Below are 19,244 nucleotides of genomic sequence, written 5' to 3'. Positions count from 1 at the left end.
ATAATAAATTATAAAAATATATTATTACATAAAAAGATGATGCTTACGTAATCGTTAATTATGTATAGGTATACTTTTAATATTCGTTTTTAGAAATATAAAAAGTATAAATATTTTCAGTTTCAAACTTTTTTAGGGACTATCATGCAGGCGATGATACATCGCGATCCTTAATAGTGATTTTAACAGTATACGAAAGATTATAATATATTATATTACAAATTAAATATTGTATATTTATGACAATTACAATATACAGAGTATTATTCTTATCATACGGTATTAACATTGCAAACATGTCTTTTTAAAAAATGTAAATACCTATACTTACATAAATATAAATTTATAGTTGTTTAGTGCGTAACAAGGTAAAAATTTTGGCAGATTCTGTAATAAATTTTTTTGTACCAAACTTTTTCTTATTTTTTCTTTTACAAATCATTTGAATTAAGACTTTTGTTCATTCACCACTACTTCACTCGTAATGTAAGAAGCGAAAAAATAATAAAAATTCTTGCAAAATATATTCAAATAGAAATGTTTCAATAAAACATTTGCAATCGAAATAGACTTATAAAATATAACGAGAATTATCTATTTTTATTTCGGGGGAAGAATTATTTCTATATATTATTAATTTGAGAGACAGTTGTCATAGTTGGGAACAATTTTGTGCATAATTCATTCCTAGATGTATTTATTAATTAACGAGACAAAAGGATTTTCAGTATATTTTACAAGTCAGTTCTATCGATTGCAAGTGCTGTTTTTGAAATATTTCCACATTTTAATATATATTGCAAGAATTTGTGTGTATATATTTCCTCGCTTCTGACGTCACAATCTGAGATAGCAGTGACGATTAAACAGAAAAGCCTTAAAGCAAATTCAAGTTATATTCAAATTCTAATTTCTAGTTTTCTTTAATCGAGCTACGTTTCTTCGACCTCTTCTTACGTTCACGAATAACGCCAAGCAGTGGATGCCTTGTTTTTAAATTGTCAGGAAACTGCACGACAGAGCTCTCTGTAGATACCGGTTTTAGTTCTGGCGCACCAGACAGTTTTCTCCTTACTGTTAAAAAGCCAGCTGGCTTGATATTTACTGTACAGGAAATATCAGCATTAATACACATAATAAAGAGGAGATAATGTGACAAAGAAACAATTTCTTTTTCATTCCTAAAAAGCTTCTTACCAGTCTTATACTGTGGAGTGTCCTTTTTGGAATTAAAAACACATGTGACATTATGGCTCGTGTTGTGAGCGACGATGCAATATCGTTCATCTTTAATTCTAAACTTTGACTTATCCTCAAAGACTATAGTCTGACCATGAAGCTCTTGCGGGTCTATCTACATGCAACACACAAGATTATACCAGTTTTGAGGCACTAAAAACAACCGTAGGCTGATATTCATATCGCCAGTTTGATTTAATATTTGAGGTTGTCTTAAATATAATCTTGAGACACTGATTACATTTATACATTACCATTTGTCATTAATTAAGTTTAGTAACATTTGTAGTTATCAACTACTTACAACTAGTTACTTATAACATAATTGTTATAAAACTGGATTTAACTAGCAATTATACATTTATACATTTTACATCAATAAGAATTGAAGATAAATTCAATTAATAGTGACATGTAAATCTGTCATTGTATAGTCATATTGTTTTAAATCTGTATCAAATTATACATTAGAGATTGAGAATTGCAAATTAGAAATTAGAATTCAATCAATTAGAAATGGATTAAATTGGTCAAATTCTAATCTTTAATTTATCCTAATCTCCAATGCATATTCTGATATGGACTTAAAATATGGTTGAGTGAACTTTTAAAAAAATTGGTTATAGACTTAAGACAATCTTGAAATATTTTTATAATCAAATGTACACTCTTTATAATTAAAATCAAGTAGGTAAATATATTTGATATTTCGCAAAAGTAAAAAGTCAAAATCTTGTGCAGTCTAGTGCAGCAATAAAAAAAACCTTTGAATATAAAATTGAACTGTGTGTGAATACCACCCAATAATCTTTCATTCTTAAGACTTACTAATCTAGGAATGTCCATTATCCAAATCTCTTCACTATCCGATACATCCTCCAAGTTAAATGTAGAGGATACATTTTCCTCATTTAGCGACTCCTTTTCAACTATTTCTTGAAGCTAAAGATGAATAGGAGATTAGAACTTTTACTCAATATTATTCCTTAATAATTATTGTAACAAAATAAAATTTAACTACGTAAATTATATAAATTAAAATTATAATTAATAAAAACAACGAAACCGCAATAAAAATTTAAAATTAAAATGAAATAAATGGTGTCACTTACATTGCGCGGTCTGGTCAAAATTGAAGTGGGCAATGACAATCCGTTGACCACTAGATCGTTCGATTTATCGGTGCCGCCGTCCGAGGTCTGTGCGATCTCGTCATCCGTTACACTTTCGCCCAACGATTTGTTGGACTTTTTCAAAATGCTTTTGCGCGATTTAACGGGGCTCCCGGTCGTTTTAGGTGACTTGGCCTCTGTGTTTATCGTGATAGATTTGCGCTTGTGATTCGAAGACGGAGTATCCACGACGTCCTCCATTAATATCATCGATTTGTTCAACTGCGTGTTCAGTTTTGTCACCGAGTCTTCGTCTGCGGAGTCCATCATTTTTTTCTTTAGTCTAAATTATTCTAAATCTTAAATTATAGTGTGTAAACTGCGCTTGCGACAAAGCCAGACAAAGCGAAAGCGATCTCACCAACGAGCATGATGCACACGAATACTCAGTAGCTGCTATAGGTTATGGTTCGTTACGACGGTTCTCATGGCGGAGCTCTCGGGTGACGCTTGAAGGAGGATTCACATTGCTGCGTTCAGCAGAAAAAGTGGCTTTAGGACGAATTCACACCACAGTATAACCAGTAGGTCCACTTCGTGTCGGCAGCGCACCGGGAGCGTCCCGTTTGACCACGTCCCGATTGACCACAGCCACTCACAGCGGCCGGTGCCTAGAGATTTTCCACTGTTCAAGCGCTGTGAGTGGCTGGTGGTCAATCGGGACGTGGTCAATCGGGTATCACCCGTCGGCACCTTTGATCTCCTTTTCCGGATCACGTGAGCATCCATCATGTTAAATCCAGGACCGAATTGAGAAAAGTGCCTCACAAGTAATAAAACAGATAAGTAATATGGATTCGATACAGTAAATCAATAAATTCAATGTGTAATAATCAATAAATTCAATCGAATAAAACGTATTATTAGTAACAATTATTCGTAGGAGTGATCACTAAAGAAAATTTCTGATGTAATTGCTTATAAATTGTCTGCACATATGTATGTACGTTCCTATCGTCTTGCATTTCATTGGATCCAACCCAAAACAAAAGTTGCGCGGCGATACCTGCGCGAAGACTCAGTTTTTCGCTGAGTGGACCTACTGGTTATACTGTGTTCACACCTTGACAGAAAAGCGGAAAACAGAAAAGCAGAAGCCAATCAGAACTCGCACTGGTAGCAAGAAAAGCAGAAAGAAAAAATTATTGCCTACCAACGCGAGTTCTGATTGGCTTCTGCTTTTCTGTTTTCCGCTTTTCTGTCGAGGTGTGAATTTGTCCTAAACAACTGTAGTAAAATTCTTTAATATGATTGGTTTATACATTTAGATCACCAAAGAACTAACGGCAAGAATCAATCGTGTTGAAGAATCTCACAACCATGGTGTAAGAAAAGGTGTAAGGGCGAATTCACATCTTGACAGAAAAGCGGAAAACAGAAAAGCAGAAGCCAATCAGAACTCGCGTTGGTAGTTAATAGTTTTTGCTTTCTGCTTTTCTTGCTATCAGCGTGAGTTCTGATTGGCTTCTGCTTTTCTATTTTCCGCTTTTCTGTCAAGATGTGAATTCGCCCTTATGCAGTGTTAGGGCGAATTCACACCTTGACAGAAAAGCGGAAAACAGAAAAGCAGAAGCCAATCAGAATTTACGCTGGTAGCAAAAAAAGCAGAAAGCAGAAACTGTTTGCTACCAGCGCGAATTCTGATTGGTTTCTGCTTTTCTGTTTTCCGCTTTTCTGTCAAGGTGTGAATTCGCCCTTAAGGCAAGAGCACAGACTTTTGCATAACACTGCATAAGACATAAGGCATAAGAAAATCAACCAATCAGAGTATGAAATGAAGAACTCTGATTGGTTGATTTTCTTATGCATTATGTCTTATGCGTTATGCAGCATTATGCAAAAGTCTGTGCTCCCGTCTTTACGGAAAAATTTTAAGTCCCGAAACACAATAGATGTAGTAAGCTTAAGCCGTAAGAAATTGACCAATCGTAATCGATTATTTTCTTCACATTCGACTGCGATTGGTCCATTTCTTACGGCTTAAGGCTTATTACATCTATTGTGTTTCGGGACTAAAGATTATACGTGTGAATCAACAGAACAGCAGAAAAACAGAAAGCAGAAACTGTCGACAACCAATGCGAGTTCTGATTGGCTTTTGCTTTTCTGTTTTCTGCTTTTCCATGTAGGTATGAATTAGCCCTAATTCTTCCTAACATTTGAATGAATGAACAACAAAAATAAAATGATACACCATGCGCATTATGTGTGAAACGAAACGCAGCCATTGCTGTGCTTTCTGCCACGTCGATACGTAATTGGTGGCAATTAATCGCTCGCATGGATTACATGAAAATGATTCGTTGTCGCGCCGCGCCGCGGCGCTTCTTGTCGGCTTGTCGCCCCTATGCGAAACAGTCATAAGCAAATGGCGCCAAAACCACAATAACATAATTTGCAATGGAGAGTGCTCCGACTGCTCCGAGTGATAGAGAATACAGTGCATACATGTGAATGAGAATAGTATAAGACAACATAGCAAAAAAACTTTTGGGACATTAAATTCGGACATTTCGGGAGATTCGATCCTCTAAACTAGACACGACGTCCAGAATTTTTGATTGCGGAAATTTGTGTCAGTGTGATGGCTTCTGTTAAAAATCTGAGGAGATCTACGCGAGTGAAAACTAATGTGAAATATGTGGAGGACAGCGATGAGACAACACCCGACAGTACTCGTAAGATTATATTAATACGTGTTATTACTTACGCACGTTTCATGTAGATCCGTTTCTAGAATCTGTCCAATACTTTTAAAATTTCACCCACATTTTCAAACTACGGGCGTTTTTCGATAAAAGACACACAGTTTAACACAGTGAATCATTTCGTTGTTTAACATTGGCGAACAACGAGGACGCAAGGATGTAAAATTCACTCTGTTTTACATTGTGTCAGCTGTGTTTTTTGTTGGAAAATTCTTCATATTTGGTGTATCGCACTTCAAACTTGTGTAACTTGTGTGTTACTTGTGTTTTTTACAGCACTTGTTAATATTTTGCAGCACGAGCTAATATATTAAAGGCTGAGATAGAGAAACAGCTTGAAAATGTCGAAGAGGACATACAGAAGCCACTTGGTAATTGATAAAGATTTATATAAATTGTTCACTACATTATATTGATTCTATAACATTTTATCTTAATGTATCTTAGAACTATTTTCTGACAAAGACGTAAGTGGAAGAAAGCTGTATGGGTTTCAAACGCCAACGAAAAGGAACAGCATGATGATTAAAGCAAATCAGTGCCGTACACCCGAGACTCCAAAAAGTTTCAAGACACTTCCAGTTCTAAGAATTGTTCTTGAAAAGATTGTATCGCAAACTGAAAATCAAGCGAGCAACAAGGATGCAAATATCAAAGGTAAAACATTCTGTTTCACAAAGATTTTTGCTACAAATTATAAAAGAACTTATTTGAAAATATCAAGTGTCTCAAAGGCTCAGAGAAGAATGAAAAATTTAACAAAGTAGCAGTAAATAGGACAAATGAGCCATGCACAGTGTTAGTGATGATTATATTATGTTATATTTAATATAAAATTTTAAACAAATCCAAACATTTGAGTTCCACATTCAAACAGTAGACGAAAATTCAATAAATAACAAATAATCTGGTTGTAGTAGAATTTTATAAAACAGTCCTTTTCTTTCTTATTATTTTCAACTTACTGACTTAAGTCTGCTTTTAAAAAAACTGTTCCACTTTGACGCCTAACTTTTTTTTATTTTTGGACACACAAACTAGACTTTATATGCATGACCCATCAAATATAACCAGATGAAATTTTAACAAGTAACCTTTTTTTTTTGATATTCTACTGCAACCAGATTATATATTGTTCTTTATTGTATTTTCACTTACTGAAGACGGTTTAATGTGGAATTGAAACGTTTTGGTTTATTAAAATTTTATATTAAATATAATATAATGTAATCAGCACAAAAGCTGTACATGACTCATTTGCCCTATTACTGCTACTTTGAGAACTTATTTGCATTTTTTACATTTATTTTTTCTGATAACTGCTAGTGTCTAGAAAACGATATTTGCCCAGTGTAAATTCAAGTGGCGACGAGAGCGTGTCGGAAGACAGCGAATACGTACCTTCAAATGATGAAGACAGTTCTGAGTCTGACGAAACTTCTGATAAAAGCGAGGATAGCGAGAATTCTGTAAGCAAGGAAAACGATAATAGAAGGGGAATTAAGCAAAAAGTACTGAAATCTTTGCCAAAACGCGAGATACAGAGTCCGCTTAAGAAAACAGGGAGAGGACGTAAGAATGTTGCTTACAAGGATTACGTAAGTTAGGATTAACAAAATTATTTCAGATATTTAGCAAATTATATATAAATATTTTAATTAAATCCAAATTTTATTAATCTATTTTTTTTAACATTTAAAGCATATAAAAACAGATGAATACTTTGAATCTCAATCGGAAAAGACAGTCACGTCTGATCGTACATTAGGAAGACTTCGGAACGCTCGTCTTACCGAAGAAACACTAGAAGATTTATTAATCAATCAAAATCATATTTCTTCATTACATAAACAACGTATTTGTGCATTGACAGAAAACTGTAGATCGTTCTTTTCTATGTGGCAATTTATATTGGAGTAAGTATTAAGTGATACGCTTATAGAAAATATTTTTTTACGATACTTAATTTTAAAACGTGTAAAAATTTCAGAGAAGGCTACAGTCTGCTACTTCATGGAATAGGTTCAAAAAGGAATTTAATAAACGATTTCCACAATGAGATAGCAGATCATCCAACATTGGTTGTAAATGGATTTTTTCCTAGCTTAACACTAAAAGATGTAAGTGAATATGTGTACATAGTATTATTAATTAAAAGGGTATTTGTAAAAGTTATGTATTAAATTTCAGATACTTGATAATATAATAACGGATCTGTTGGATTTAAATTGTCCAGCAAACGCTAATGATTGTTTAGATCTTATCGAAAAAGTTATGAGAGATAATCCGGATGATCGACTTTATTTAATAATCCACAATATAGATGGGATAATGCTGCGTTCGAATAAAGCTCAAAATATTCTCGCCAGTTTAGCAGCCATTCGGAATATTCATGTCGTAGCGTCTGTCGATCACTTAAATGCACCACTCCGTAAGTTACATCTTTTATCTTCACGCTAAATTACGACTAATTTGCTAATTTACTGGAGTTAATGTTGCTAATTTCTTGTTTCAGTTTGGGACCATATAAAACGTGCCAAGTTCAATTTTTATTGGTGGGACGCGACAACATTGTTGCCATATCAAGCAGAAACTTCGTATGAGAATTCCTTGTTAGTTCAACAAAGCAGTGGACTTGTGTTGTCGTCTCTTCAGAATGTCTTCCTGTCTCTCACGTCAAATGCTCGATCAATTTATCTAATTCTCGTCAAGTGTCAATTGAGCAACAATAGTAGTAATTTCGCAGGTAATTATCTGTTCTACCGTTCTTTCGTTACTTCGTAATAACAAACTAATTTGACGATTATATGATGTCGTTTTAGGGATGCCATTCAAGAATTTATATCGAGCAGCGCGCGAACAGTTTCTAGTCAGTTCCGACTTGGCATTAAGGGCACAATTAACAGAATTTATCGATCATAAGTTACTACGGACTAAACGTACAGTTGACGGTGCTGAACATCTGATGATACCCCTTGATAAGACTCTTCTCAAACAATTTATGGAGCAGCATGGATCATAACTGTTTGAACCTAACAAAGTATATATATTTTTGTAAAATAGTCGACAACAAAGGAAATATTAGTTTAACAACTGTCTTGAGCTATTAATTCCTTTATTATACGGATTGATTATCGCATTACAATTTATCATAAATTATATATATAATACGATAATTTCATACACATTAATATGTTTTATATTATTTATTAAAATCCAGAGGTGAAATGACAATTCTATGACTATTGTGCAATAATCGATATATATTTAATATTGCAACAAAATATGATCCTTTATTGCTATGAATCACGATTAAATTATGAATCACTAAAGCTTCAATTCTGTTCTTGTCAAATATGCAGAAAAAAGTTAACATTTAAGAAAAATTTTAATTTGTTCAGTATAATATAAATATTTTATATTTTACATACAGTTGATAATTTTACTAGATTTATTTATTTACTACATTACGTCATTTTTCATGTGTCACTTGGGCATATGCTTAAATTTAAATTTGAAGAGAAAGTGAATGAAAATATAAAGCACAAAAGTATAGCAACAAAAAATAGACCTGCTACTAAAGACAGTCGGTCTTATAATAATGCAAATTTCATAATATATACGTTTTTAATGTTACATTGCGAATTTTCTACTCATTTTGCTTTGTTACTTTCATTAAAGAGAATCATCTTTTTCAGAGACATTCTATAAATATATATATTTAGATATGCATTGAATTTGCGCAATCAGATGTGATCTTAGTTTTTACACAGACATACACATAAGAGTTATCATGTTTTGCTCCTTCTCGACTCTCGTATTTCAAACTATACGCTGTGGAGATATCGAATATAAGCGGAAATCTTGATTTGACATTATATGTAGATGGTCCCGTAAAGTATTTACCTTTAATATATAGAACAATGGAAATCATGATTTTCTAGAAGAGGGTAAATTATATAATTAGTAATTATTCACGTATTATTCACGTAGTAATTATTCACGGCATAATTGAAGCAAATGTTGAATAGGTATATTGTGTTGAAAAAAATCTTATCAATTAATATACAGCGTGTTCTTCAAGTACATTGCCATACTCAAGAGGGCAATTCTTTGGTTTATTTCAACTAATAAAAGTTAATATATCATATTAAACATATATGTGTCCTAAGCGACTTAGTTTCCAAAGTATAGGATATTCAAAAAAAATTAATACGTTTAAATTTTTTTGAAAACACCCTATTTTGAAAATTAAGATACATGCATATCTTATTTCGGCAATAGTTTATGTTTCTTAACTGATACGAATTGTTGCTTTTTTGTTTATTACAATAAATAATACTACTGGTAAGTGAAGACAAACGGGTAAAACAATTAGTTTATTAATTTTTACATGTATAGATGTCTCTAATGTTATATATTAACTTTTAATATGGTTAACACTCATATTTAACACAGCATTCTATATTAACATATATATAATTCGTAAGAAAAACGATTCACAAATTCAAGGAAGAGCAGGTTCGTGCATTTGAAACGTAAAAAAAAATCTCGCAGTCACGTGATCGACAAACGATACACACGCATGCGCGGCTCGCATTGGCAAGATCGTCCTGCGAATTCTACCCGTCACGCGATTCGCGGAGCATCGCGGAGCATCGCGGAGTTAGCATGTGAATCGTGTGAGTCAAATGAAGGCGCCAATCGTGTACGCGATAAGGGGACACTTTTTATGCGTGTAAATGCGGACGGCGCGCGAGAGAAGCGATTCAACGTGTTCGCGCGATGAGCAACTGGACGCCACTTCCGTGGGCGAACGTCGTTAACTCCGGGATGACGGTTTCGAGACGCGCCGCGGCGAAATTGAGACCGCGGGGCGATGTGAGGTTACCCGCGTAGGAAACCCGGCGCCGCGAAGTTGCTTGCGTTTACTCTGAGATTCGATCATTGATTGTGACTTCGAAAATCGCAATCAGTTCGAAAGTCGCGATCGGCGTCAACGGTTGGTCGATCGGTCTGTCTGTATGTGCGTGTGCGTGCGTGCGTGCGTGCGTGCGTGTGCGTAAGATCTGATTCTCTCCCGGTGGACGGAAAGGAAAGAAAATTTCCAGACTCGCCCGCGGTCGTGTCGTCGTGCTCGCGAGAACTGGTCGAGTCGCAAAATTCACGCGTGTGAGCGCGAATCGTGAAAATCCCACGGGACGACTGTCTCGGCGCACGTCGTGTGCCCGGCATCGTCGATCGACGGAACGTAAACAACGCGTTTTCCCGCATGACCGCTCTGACCTTACACTGGTAAGTTGCGCGCGCGCGCGCGCGCAACCTTGACTTTCAGATTGAGTTGTGTGTGTAGAGAGGAAGAGAGGAAAAAAAAAGAGAAAGAGAGCGAAACGCCGCGCCGAGTCATGGAGAAGTAGCGGCGTGCACACACGCGTTTTTCCTATCCGAAAACCGCAATGTCACTTGCGAGATATTCGCGAAACCCACGCTCGTGCCGGGCCCACGTCGGGACGTGGAGATATTTCTAAAGTTTTTATCGTCGCTGTCGAATCGTCATCTCTCGTCGACGTTCTCAGCAGATTCTTAGCACGCGGAATCTTTAAATTTGTGAACGAGAGAGAGAGAGAGAGAGAGAAAGGAAGGGTGGAATATACTCTCTTTCTCATATTTCTTTTCAATTTCTTCCCTCACTGTGAGACAAGAAAACAGTCGCAATTGATTAATTGAGGGTAATTATAGTCAGATTACCGGTGCGGAGTGTTATTCCTTTGTGTCCTTTTTGTACCTCCAGATCAAATGTAAACTTTGACTTTAGGTATACATACATGTATAATCTGCTGACATAAGGATTCATTCGTTACAGGTGATATTCGACGAAGAAGTCTGTGTTGCTGAATCAATCAATTGTTGCATCGAGTTAATTGTTAATCTCATTTTATTGCATCTCCTGGGTAAGTGTTTCAAGTTATTCTATTTTTCACCTTCGACGAAAGGAGAGAAGTACTGCGAAACCATAAATTAGTTTCAATATTGCCAATATGGAGCATTGTAACTCTGAATGCTGTTTCATGTCTACAGGTTTATCATTCCAAAGTCATTACATACATATTACTTTTATTTGCATTTGTCAGATTTTGTACAATGGCATAAGTATTATACACACTGTATTTGAAAGAATAATATGCATAGATATATGTATAGAATGCAATACATCAATAATTTTTTTGTATGGCTTTTTTAAATATCTGATGTATATCTGATATGCAGCAGCCTCAAAGTTCTTTCTGTACGTATTTTGCTACTTTGATTGGCATTTTGAAATGGTATTTGTTTTGTGAATTTTATGTAATCGTGTTTAAAAGGACACGGAACAGTATTATAGACGTGTTCTATTTTTAAGCGTGCAAGATTTATTTATATTGAACAGTGTAATGTACCATTATTTTCACGCTATTACTGTTGTCAATGCTAAAATTTAGCTAATGGAGGCACATTGAATATATCATATATATGTATAACAAAATTAGTGAGCATTGTACTTTTGTAAAGATTAATAAGTACAAGTTTCGACTTTTCTACGCGTAATTACGTGAAAATATTTTATTAAAAATATTTCTTCCTAATTAATTTGAAAGAGCAATTTTGTGAATTTTTTTACAGAAATGCACAACTTTCGCTCTCGTTAGCGAATTTTCTAACAATATAAATTACGATTTGGATGTAAAATTTATAATTCATTTATAATTCAGATCGAATCAATTGATAATTACAAGTTTTTGTTTACATTGTGAAATAATTTGTTTCTTTTCCATTAAACTCTCAATTCGCGGAAGTAGATAAATTCTCATTGAATCATTAATTTAGAATTTCTAAGATACAAATTGCGGCTTGGATGTAGAATTTATAATTCATTTATTATTCAGATGGAATCGATCGATAATTACAAGTTTTTGTTTACGTTGTGAAATAATTTACTTCTCCATTATTTACTCCCGATTCCGAGATGTAGAGAAATTTTCATTAAATCATTAATTTAGATTTTCGAATTTTCTCTATGTATTTTTATAGAGCGGTATCTTTGTAATATTTCGTAGTATTAATTGTGGAATAAGTATCATACTTTTGAGAATGCACGTTGCTGAGTAAATTAATACCTAACACGCGCTGACAGATGGCGTATATTGTACACCTTGTGTCCTGCCAATTAAACTTATCAGACTACACATTGCAGATCGAGAATTGCTAATTGAAGATTACAGTTTGACTAATTAGATAATTTTAATTTTAATCCGTTTAATTAATTAATTTTCTAATTGGTTGAATTGTAATCTCCAATAGATGTATAGTCTGTTTCCAATACAGTCTGATACGGGCCTAATAATAAGGCCTATTCTTTTTAGCTACACTGATGTGTCCATTTCTATCAAAGATTAATTTTCAATTTAATTTTTTATCTTCTTCTAGGCTTTAGAATTAGAAAGAGATAAAGAATAAATTAAACCGAGATTAAAGTTGCTCTACATTGGTAGAAATGGGCATGAATTTCCATCGATTGTTCATTCCTTTTTTTTCCCTGGCACAATTGTATCAGTGTTTGATAAAAAAAAAAAATGCACGAATTGCAATATCAGTTCAGTCGAAAAGAACAAGCCAAATGTTGTAAATAATGAAATGCCTCTATTAAAATCTCTCGATTGTGAGAAGCAACAAGTTTGCTAATTAAATATTAATGTTGATTTTTAATATTGTTAAATATTAATACAGTTTAAATGAATAATGAACATTGTTAAGCATAATTTTCTATTTATCGCGAAACTCAAACACTTGTTGTCGATTTCCTACTCGATTCAATTTGTCTATCATTTATCTATTTCTCTCAGCGTTGAAAACAGCGTATCGTATTTAGTTTAAAATACGTATCGACACACAAAACAATATCGTATATATTTAAATTTCGAATGGTGACGCTCCTGACAAAAGCGTCGAGCTTCCAGGAAGGAGAACAATCGATTTTCACTCCGCACGTCGCTCTCGGGATAATAGCTTTGGCCGAGAGCGCGCGGCTTCGTTGATTCTTTAAACGGGCGTGGAAGTACATTCGTGAAAGTTGTTAAATCGTCCTGGTTTGTCTAACGTACGTAAATCGGTGGCTCCGGAGAATACGCCGAATTTATAATCATTCACTTCTTCCAAGTCCAAGAGATTTCTCTCTCAAGTTTTATTAAAATCTCTTTATGGCGCGGAAGTAATCTATCGCCTTCTCCGCATAGAGCACTCGGCTCGTGGGCGGTATAGAGAAATGCTCACTGAATCATTCATTTGAAACCTCTTCTCCAGATATCGTCGAAGGAAAGCCTATTAATATTTACCAGGACGAGGGAGGGATTTCGCAAACGATTACTAAAGATCGCGATGTACGTCCGAAGATTCTGGTCTAAAGTCGCACCGAGAGAAAAGTGTTTGGTACTTGTGACTGTAATTGCCATGCTAAAAAGTAATTGGGAGCTCGATTTTTTTTTAGTTATTACCGCACAGTTGAAAACAATTTCTACTTGTGTTAAAAAACGATCTATTCAAATGTTTGTCAAATTTTTATGTTGAATTTTTAACTTATCCGAGTGTTAATTGAACATAATGTAATTATGTGTGAAATTGATATTTAACATTTCTTAGAGTTAAAATAGCACAATTTATGAGTGAGTAAATAAATAACACAAAAATAATGTAATTTTAAAGCGTAAAATCTAAGTTACATAAATAAAAGTTGAATGTATATGTTAATTTTTATACTGAAGAAATATATTTCCTCAATTTCCATCCATTTCTAAAAAAAGGCGCATTAAGTCGATACTCTATCGAAGTTTATTGTTGTCGCTTTTTCGTGATTCTGATTGGTTTTCTCGTTGCATTTATTTTGTTCGGCGGCTGTCATTGCATATTTTAACAATTGTGTGTAGAAGTTGTTAATGTAATAGCAAATATAGTAAAAAATAAAAAAATCAGCATTACGGAAAAGGTGGCCATAATATTGCGAGTTATCGGCTTAACATGCCTTTTTTCAGAATATAAAAAGGAAGATGTTTTACATAATTTTTGTGTTTATACTTTTAAACGTATTCATCTTATATTAAATTAACACAAAAATTTGGGTGGATCACTTGGGACATGTGTTTAATTTCATACAAATTTTACCAACTATGTGCTATGTTAGTAATAATAATTATATTTATAGTTACACTAAACAAATATACAGTTAGCGCATTGAAAACGATTATACATGATTAATTTATGATTATTAATTGCAACCATTTTTTTCTCTCTCTCCGTTTCGCGTTCTTCTTATGCGCGATATTTACAAACTAGCGGATTCTTATCATCAGAAATTCTGATTAGATTATTAAATTGTTATTCCCGAGGAAAGTTTACTCGAATGTTTTTCTTTTCTTCTTAATTAAGACCGATAGCACTAAGTAACTTGTGAACGTTAGCAACAATTTCGGGCAACACGCGAAAGTCGGGAAACCTGCAAAAGTTTACTTTCATATATATCGATCGCGGCATCTTTCTCTAACTCCGTTAACGTCGCCGTAACTGTTTCGCCGATTTCACTTTTGCCAAGACAAACTAATTTCTCTCCGAACTACGATTCCCCAAGAAAACCGCGTCGCTCGATAGCTTCGAGATTTGATGGCACGAACGAACGAACGAACGAACGAATAAATGAAAGAACGAACGAGCGAACGCCGGCGGAAGGGGGGGGGGAGGAGAGAAAGAAAGAGAGAGAGATTTGCTTTCGCCTCGAGAACGACTTGAATTCGACGTCGCTCACTCGTTCGCTCGTTTGCGCTTGATTATGAAACGTCCTGTACGAAGCGATACTTTCACTATCGCGGCCAAGTTTCATAATTATTATTATCGAGGCCATACGTAGGTCGAAGAGGAGACTGTCGAGAGACGGAGAAAAGGGTTGGGCTCGTCTTTCACTAACCGTCGCTTCGAACAATGGGTGCCTTAATTAGATGAAAGAAAGAGAGAGAACTGATTTTATTTTACGCACAACGCCTCTGCGATATGGCACTTGTGTGCAAACGATACGTTCCTTGTGTATAAATTCAACTTTCCTTCCACTTGAGAATTTCACAGATCTAATTACGGGCGTTGTTCAAATTTAAATTTCGATGACGCGCGCGGATCTTTCCTTTTTAATAGAAATTTAATTGGAACTTTATCCGCTCTCGAAGCTTTACTTTTAATAGGAATTTAATTAGCGTTTTAATTCTCACGGCGTGTTTGCCGTCTATTGCAAAATGTGACGTATTTGACAATGAGGCAATTTTCCGTCGCGTTTGTCGCGTTCAATCGGCTTCTCGAATTCACCGGAAGGAATCTGCTGTTCGGAAAAACGGGGTTAGCGACGAGAGACACCCCACGCATACACACGTACGCACACACGTGAAACTTTTGCCTAGCTGTACACATATATCACGGCTTTGTTACGTGTAGTGTCACGTTGCGTGACCGAGAAATCATTTTTCCAACGTGATCGCCGCGCCGATCACCGGTTAGCAATTCCCTCGTCAAGGCTCGTTGTCTCTTTTTCTCTTCTCTCTCTCTCTCTCTCTCTCTCTGTCTCTCGCCGGTGCACGTGCGAAGTAACGTTCGTGTAACTAGTTTTGCTCGTATCTAATATCCGCCATGTGTGGCGTCATTGGTGGCTCTATTAACGAGTGAGGAGCTAGGTCGACGCCGACATGCGCGCTTTATTTGGATCTCTCTTTCTCTCCCTCAAAACTTGAACAGTTTCAACTCTGATTAATTTTTCTCGTGATAAATACTCCATCGATTCTGTCTAGGAGAATCTGAATTCTTAATTGTTAATAGATTAAAAAAGACATACAAAAGATGGTTGATTGATAGATAAAAGATAAGATAATTGGTCGACGATTAGGTCGTTGGTCCAGGAACAGCAAATAGATAATCGAGATGAAAACTGTGTACTTTCAGTTATTATGCAGGAAGGTGTTTAAACTAAAACCGGAAGACTATACATACTCGTCCGAGTCGATGTCAATTAAGCTTCGCGCTTTATCATCGTTTACGTAATGAGATGTCTGTTCATCGAGAGTAATAAGAATTATTAAATAGAAATCACTTATTGAAACAAGTTTTTAGATAATTTTTATTTTCTATAATCTGATAATCTATTCGGACGGAAGAATAACCGTATGCGACACTTGACTTTGTTATATAGCAATAAATGTGCAGTATAACCACAATATGATTTCGATGATCTTGATGCCTCGGGCATGCACGATCGGTAACAACGCACGTATGCGATATTCGATTCCGACTTGACATGCGATGCGACAAATATCGTCGACGGTTCGATTAATCAATCGCGATGAAACAGACTCTTTTCGCGTGGGAAACGGAGGGAAGAGGTAGAGAGGGTGATAGTCGTCTCAGACGAAGGAAGAAGCTCGTACCGAGGTCGAGTCGGGGTTGCTGTACGTACACGAGCATTGCGCAAGAGCATTCACCTCGCTCAATACTCAACGACAGCACACAGAGATACAGAACTCTGAAAATGTCGGTGTATACATAAAAGAGAGAGAGAGAGAGAGAGAGGGGGGGAAGGGAGAAAGAAGAAGCGTGGGAAGCTCGGGGATGAGAGAGAGAGGGGGGGAGGGAAGGAGAAAGAGAGAAAGAGAATGGAGCAGGAAGAGGAAACTGGCTCTAGCGAACCACCCCAAAATGGGTTATTTCGAATGTGTATGTATGTATGAGTGTATGTATGTGCGTATATCTACTTTGTGTACGACCAACCCCGCCTTCGACAGCGCACCAGCAAACCGCTCGTGTTTCCTATTTTGTGCGACGTACGATACGCGCGTATACCGGGTGTCCTGGTTGTTGGAAGAGATGGGGTGACATTGGAGAATATCGTTTGACTTTTCAAATAAATTGGTAGAAACTTGTGGGAAAAAATTTCTCTCGGCAAGACTAATAATGCTTACAATCGATGATTTGTGCCTATTTTCCATCAATGTAGATTAACTTTAATCTCGGTTCAACTTATTCTATTTGTTTACTTTTTTTAGTTGTAAGAATTAGAAAAAGATGAAGAATAAGTTAAACTGATTGTGAGATTAAAATTAACCTGGAAATGGGTATTATAACGCGTTATTAGAAATTTAAAGAGAAGGAGAGTGATAGGAAATTTTCTAAATTTTCTGTATGTCCAAATTAAAATTCGACAGTAAGAAAAATAAAAGAAGGAATGAGAAGCTGGATTTAGAATAGAGTACTGCCATTTGAATATTGAAAATAAAAGTTTCGATTTTCATTACTTTGACAAAGAATTTTTAAATGGAGAAAAACACATAGAAAAGTACCTCGTACGAAATTTTCGTGGAGAAATCATATGATACGTTTGTTTCACTCGCGGAAAGTTCGCGTGGAAATTCCGAAGGACGTGCCTGTCGTAATACGCAAATGTTCGCAGACATGATATAACTTTTATCGCAGCACGTGCACACGAGTACTTTGATTTTATCGTGAGCTGCTAATTGTAAGTGGAGTTGGAATTATAATCGGCATTGAGACACTTTCCCGCTGTGACAGCTCTATATATTCGTGACAAAGAGACATCAAAGCAAGGTGATTCTATTTTTGAAGAAAAAAAACGTAAAAGTTTATTAATTTGAGTAATTTTAATAAATAGTTTATGATATATACTTCTTGGGGAGAAAGATAGATTTTTTTTTTATTTGATGACAGCAGAATAATAATTCCGTTAACTTTAATTTGCCACAGTTTGTCACGCCACCTAATCGAATCAATTTTGTGCCTATAACAGTACGATAATTGTTATTATCCAAAGTTATTTAATGTCTACCGATGTTACGTTAATTAATTAGCGCGAGAAGTCACCTAGATAGCTTTCATCGAGCGCTCCCGACGTTATCCCGTCGTGACGTACGTTTCGACGAGCAGGTCCAATTTCGTCGGGCATAAATCTTCTTTCTCGCATAATTCAAAGCAATAGCCGCCCCCGGCCTGATAGTTTCGACGTAATGGCAGGGCTGATGTCCTTGATTTCGTCATGCGTTACCTTCGTCCTGCCAGTCAGTATCCCCACGTACCAATTTTCCCTCGACCTCTGCTCAATCGATTATCGCTTTAGTGCGGTCCGCGGATAGATCCCGCTCGTCCGGAATGATTAAATTCGCTCGGGTTAGCGTTAGACCGATACGATTTTGCCTTGTCCGATCTGCCAATCGAGCAGAATATTTCTATATCGGGCGGACTTTACCTACGTTCTAAAATTGTCTATTTTCATTTTCATTTTAAACTGCCTAACATATTACACGCCTTATGATATTTACGAATCGAGGGAGTGTATTTTTAAATGCTGCAGCAATCTGATATTCGTTAAATTAAAATGTGTGTACCTTCGATGGTCGAATAATTCTCGGGTTCAGATCTTCGATTATCTCGAATGTTCTATTCTTCATTCTACGGGGCGCTAAATTCAAAAGGGGAAAGTTATTCACTCGACTTATTTATCGTTCATCACTGATTGTGAGAAAGGTCTCCGCGTCGCGCGTCGCCGCCGTGTGCCGGCTTCTCGCGCGCAAATCGCCAGCATCTGTCCCGCGACCGGGATCTGCGAAAGCGAATTCGCCGGTCGCGGCGGCGATGGTACCCTTTAGCGATCGCCGGGGTACTCGATACTCGCGTTTGCCACGCGTCGCGAGGGAAAGTGAGCGCGAACTCTCTCGTCGTCCGCATCTCTCCGCGTCGCGGTCGTCGCGTCGCTCCGCGGTCTGAAAAAGGTCCAACCGACTTTCTAACGTTGCGTCTCGGGCCGATCCGTGTGATTTACCGTTTTATTCAGTCACCAAAAAATCGCCAGTCGTATAGCTGCCAAAATCTCTCCGTCTCTCGTAAACGCTTGATTAAATTCGCGCGCAGAATTATTTACGAGCGGAAAATATTTCTATAAAAACCGCGATTCCCGTTTATTCTTTTCTCCGGCGGACTGCACACAAGATAAATCCGATATTTTTAATTGGCCGAGAAAATCACTCAATTAAATCAAACGTTTACAATCGATCGTTGA

The 19,244-nt window shown here is 36.2% G+C and overlaps 3 protein-coding genes across 6 annotated transcripts in view; 2 read left to right on the top strand and 1 right to left on the bottom strand.

Moving 5' to 3' along the window:
* Positions 1-566: 566 nt before the first annotated feature.
* On the bottom strand, positions 567-2,854 carry LOC105453930. 2 transcript variants are annotated; one of them, XM_011696212.1, is made up of 5 exons: positions 2,773-2,854; positions 2,352-2,665; positions 2,068-2,181; positions 1,198-1,354; positions 567-1,104 (listed from the first exon to the last, which is right to left on the bottom strand). In XM_011696212.1, the coding sequence occupies exons 1-5, from the start codon at positions 2,780-2,782 to the stop codon at positions 914-916; spliced, it is 786 nt and encodes a 261-aa protein (XP_011694514.1). In that variant the 5' UTR covers positions 2,783-2,854; the 3' UTR covers positions 567-913. The 2 variants fall into 2 exon arrangements, with proteins under 2 accessions (XP_011694514.1, XP_011694513.1); XM_011696211.1 differs by lacking the exon at positions 2,773-2,854 and having other exon boundaries at positions 2,352-2,766.
* Positions 2,855-4,775: 1,921 nt separating this feature from the next.
* Positions 4,776-8,403, top strand: LOC105453929 (origin recognition complex subunit 2). Its single transcript, XM_011696209.1, has 9 exons — positions 4,776-5,089; positions 5,416-5,490; positions 5,567-5,776; positions 6,446-6,717; positions 6,821-7,035; positions 7,110-7,239; positions 7,310-7,550; positions 7,635-7,865; positions 7,942-8,403. Exons 1-9 carry the CDS (start codon positions 4,996-4,998, stop codon positions 8,139-8,141), a joined length of 1,668 nt encoding a protein of 555 aa, XP_011694511.1. The 5' UTR covers positions 4,776-4,995; the 3' UTR covers positions 8,142-8,403.
* Positions 8,404-9,735: 1,332 nt separating this feature from the next.
* LOC105453927 (protein roadkill) overlaps positions 9,736-19,244 on the top strand; it is a 102,774-nt gene continuing 93,265 nt past the window's right edge. Inside the window, exons 1-2 of one of the 3 annotated variants that reach the window (XM_011696208.1) lie at positions 9,736-9,801; positions 10,983-11,070. The gene's annotated coding sequence lies outside the window, so the exon portion shown is untranslated. The other 2 variants (XM_011696207.1, XM_011696206.1) reach the window with 2 other exon arrangements.

Source organism: Wasmannia auropunctata, unplaced genomic scaffold (assembly GCF_000956235.1).
Source record: "Wasmannia auropunctata unplaced genomic scaffold, wasmannia.A_1.0 LD335992.1, whole genome shotgun sequence".
NCBI lineage: Eukaryota > Metazoa > Arthropoda > Insecta > Hymenoptera > Formicidae > Wasmannia > Wasmannia auropunctata.
Note: the sequence above shows the minus strand (reverse complement) of the source record. Positions and strands in the feature narration are given on the sequence as shown.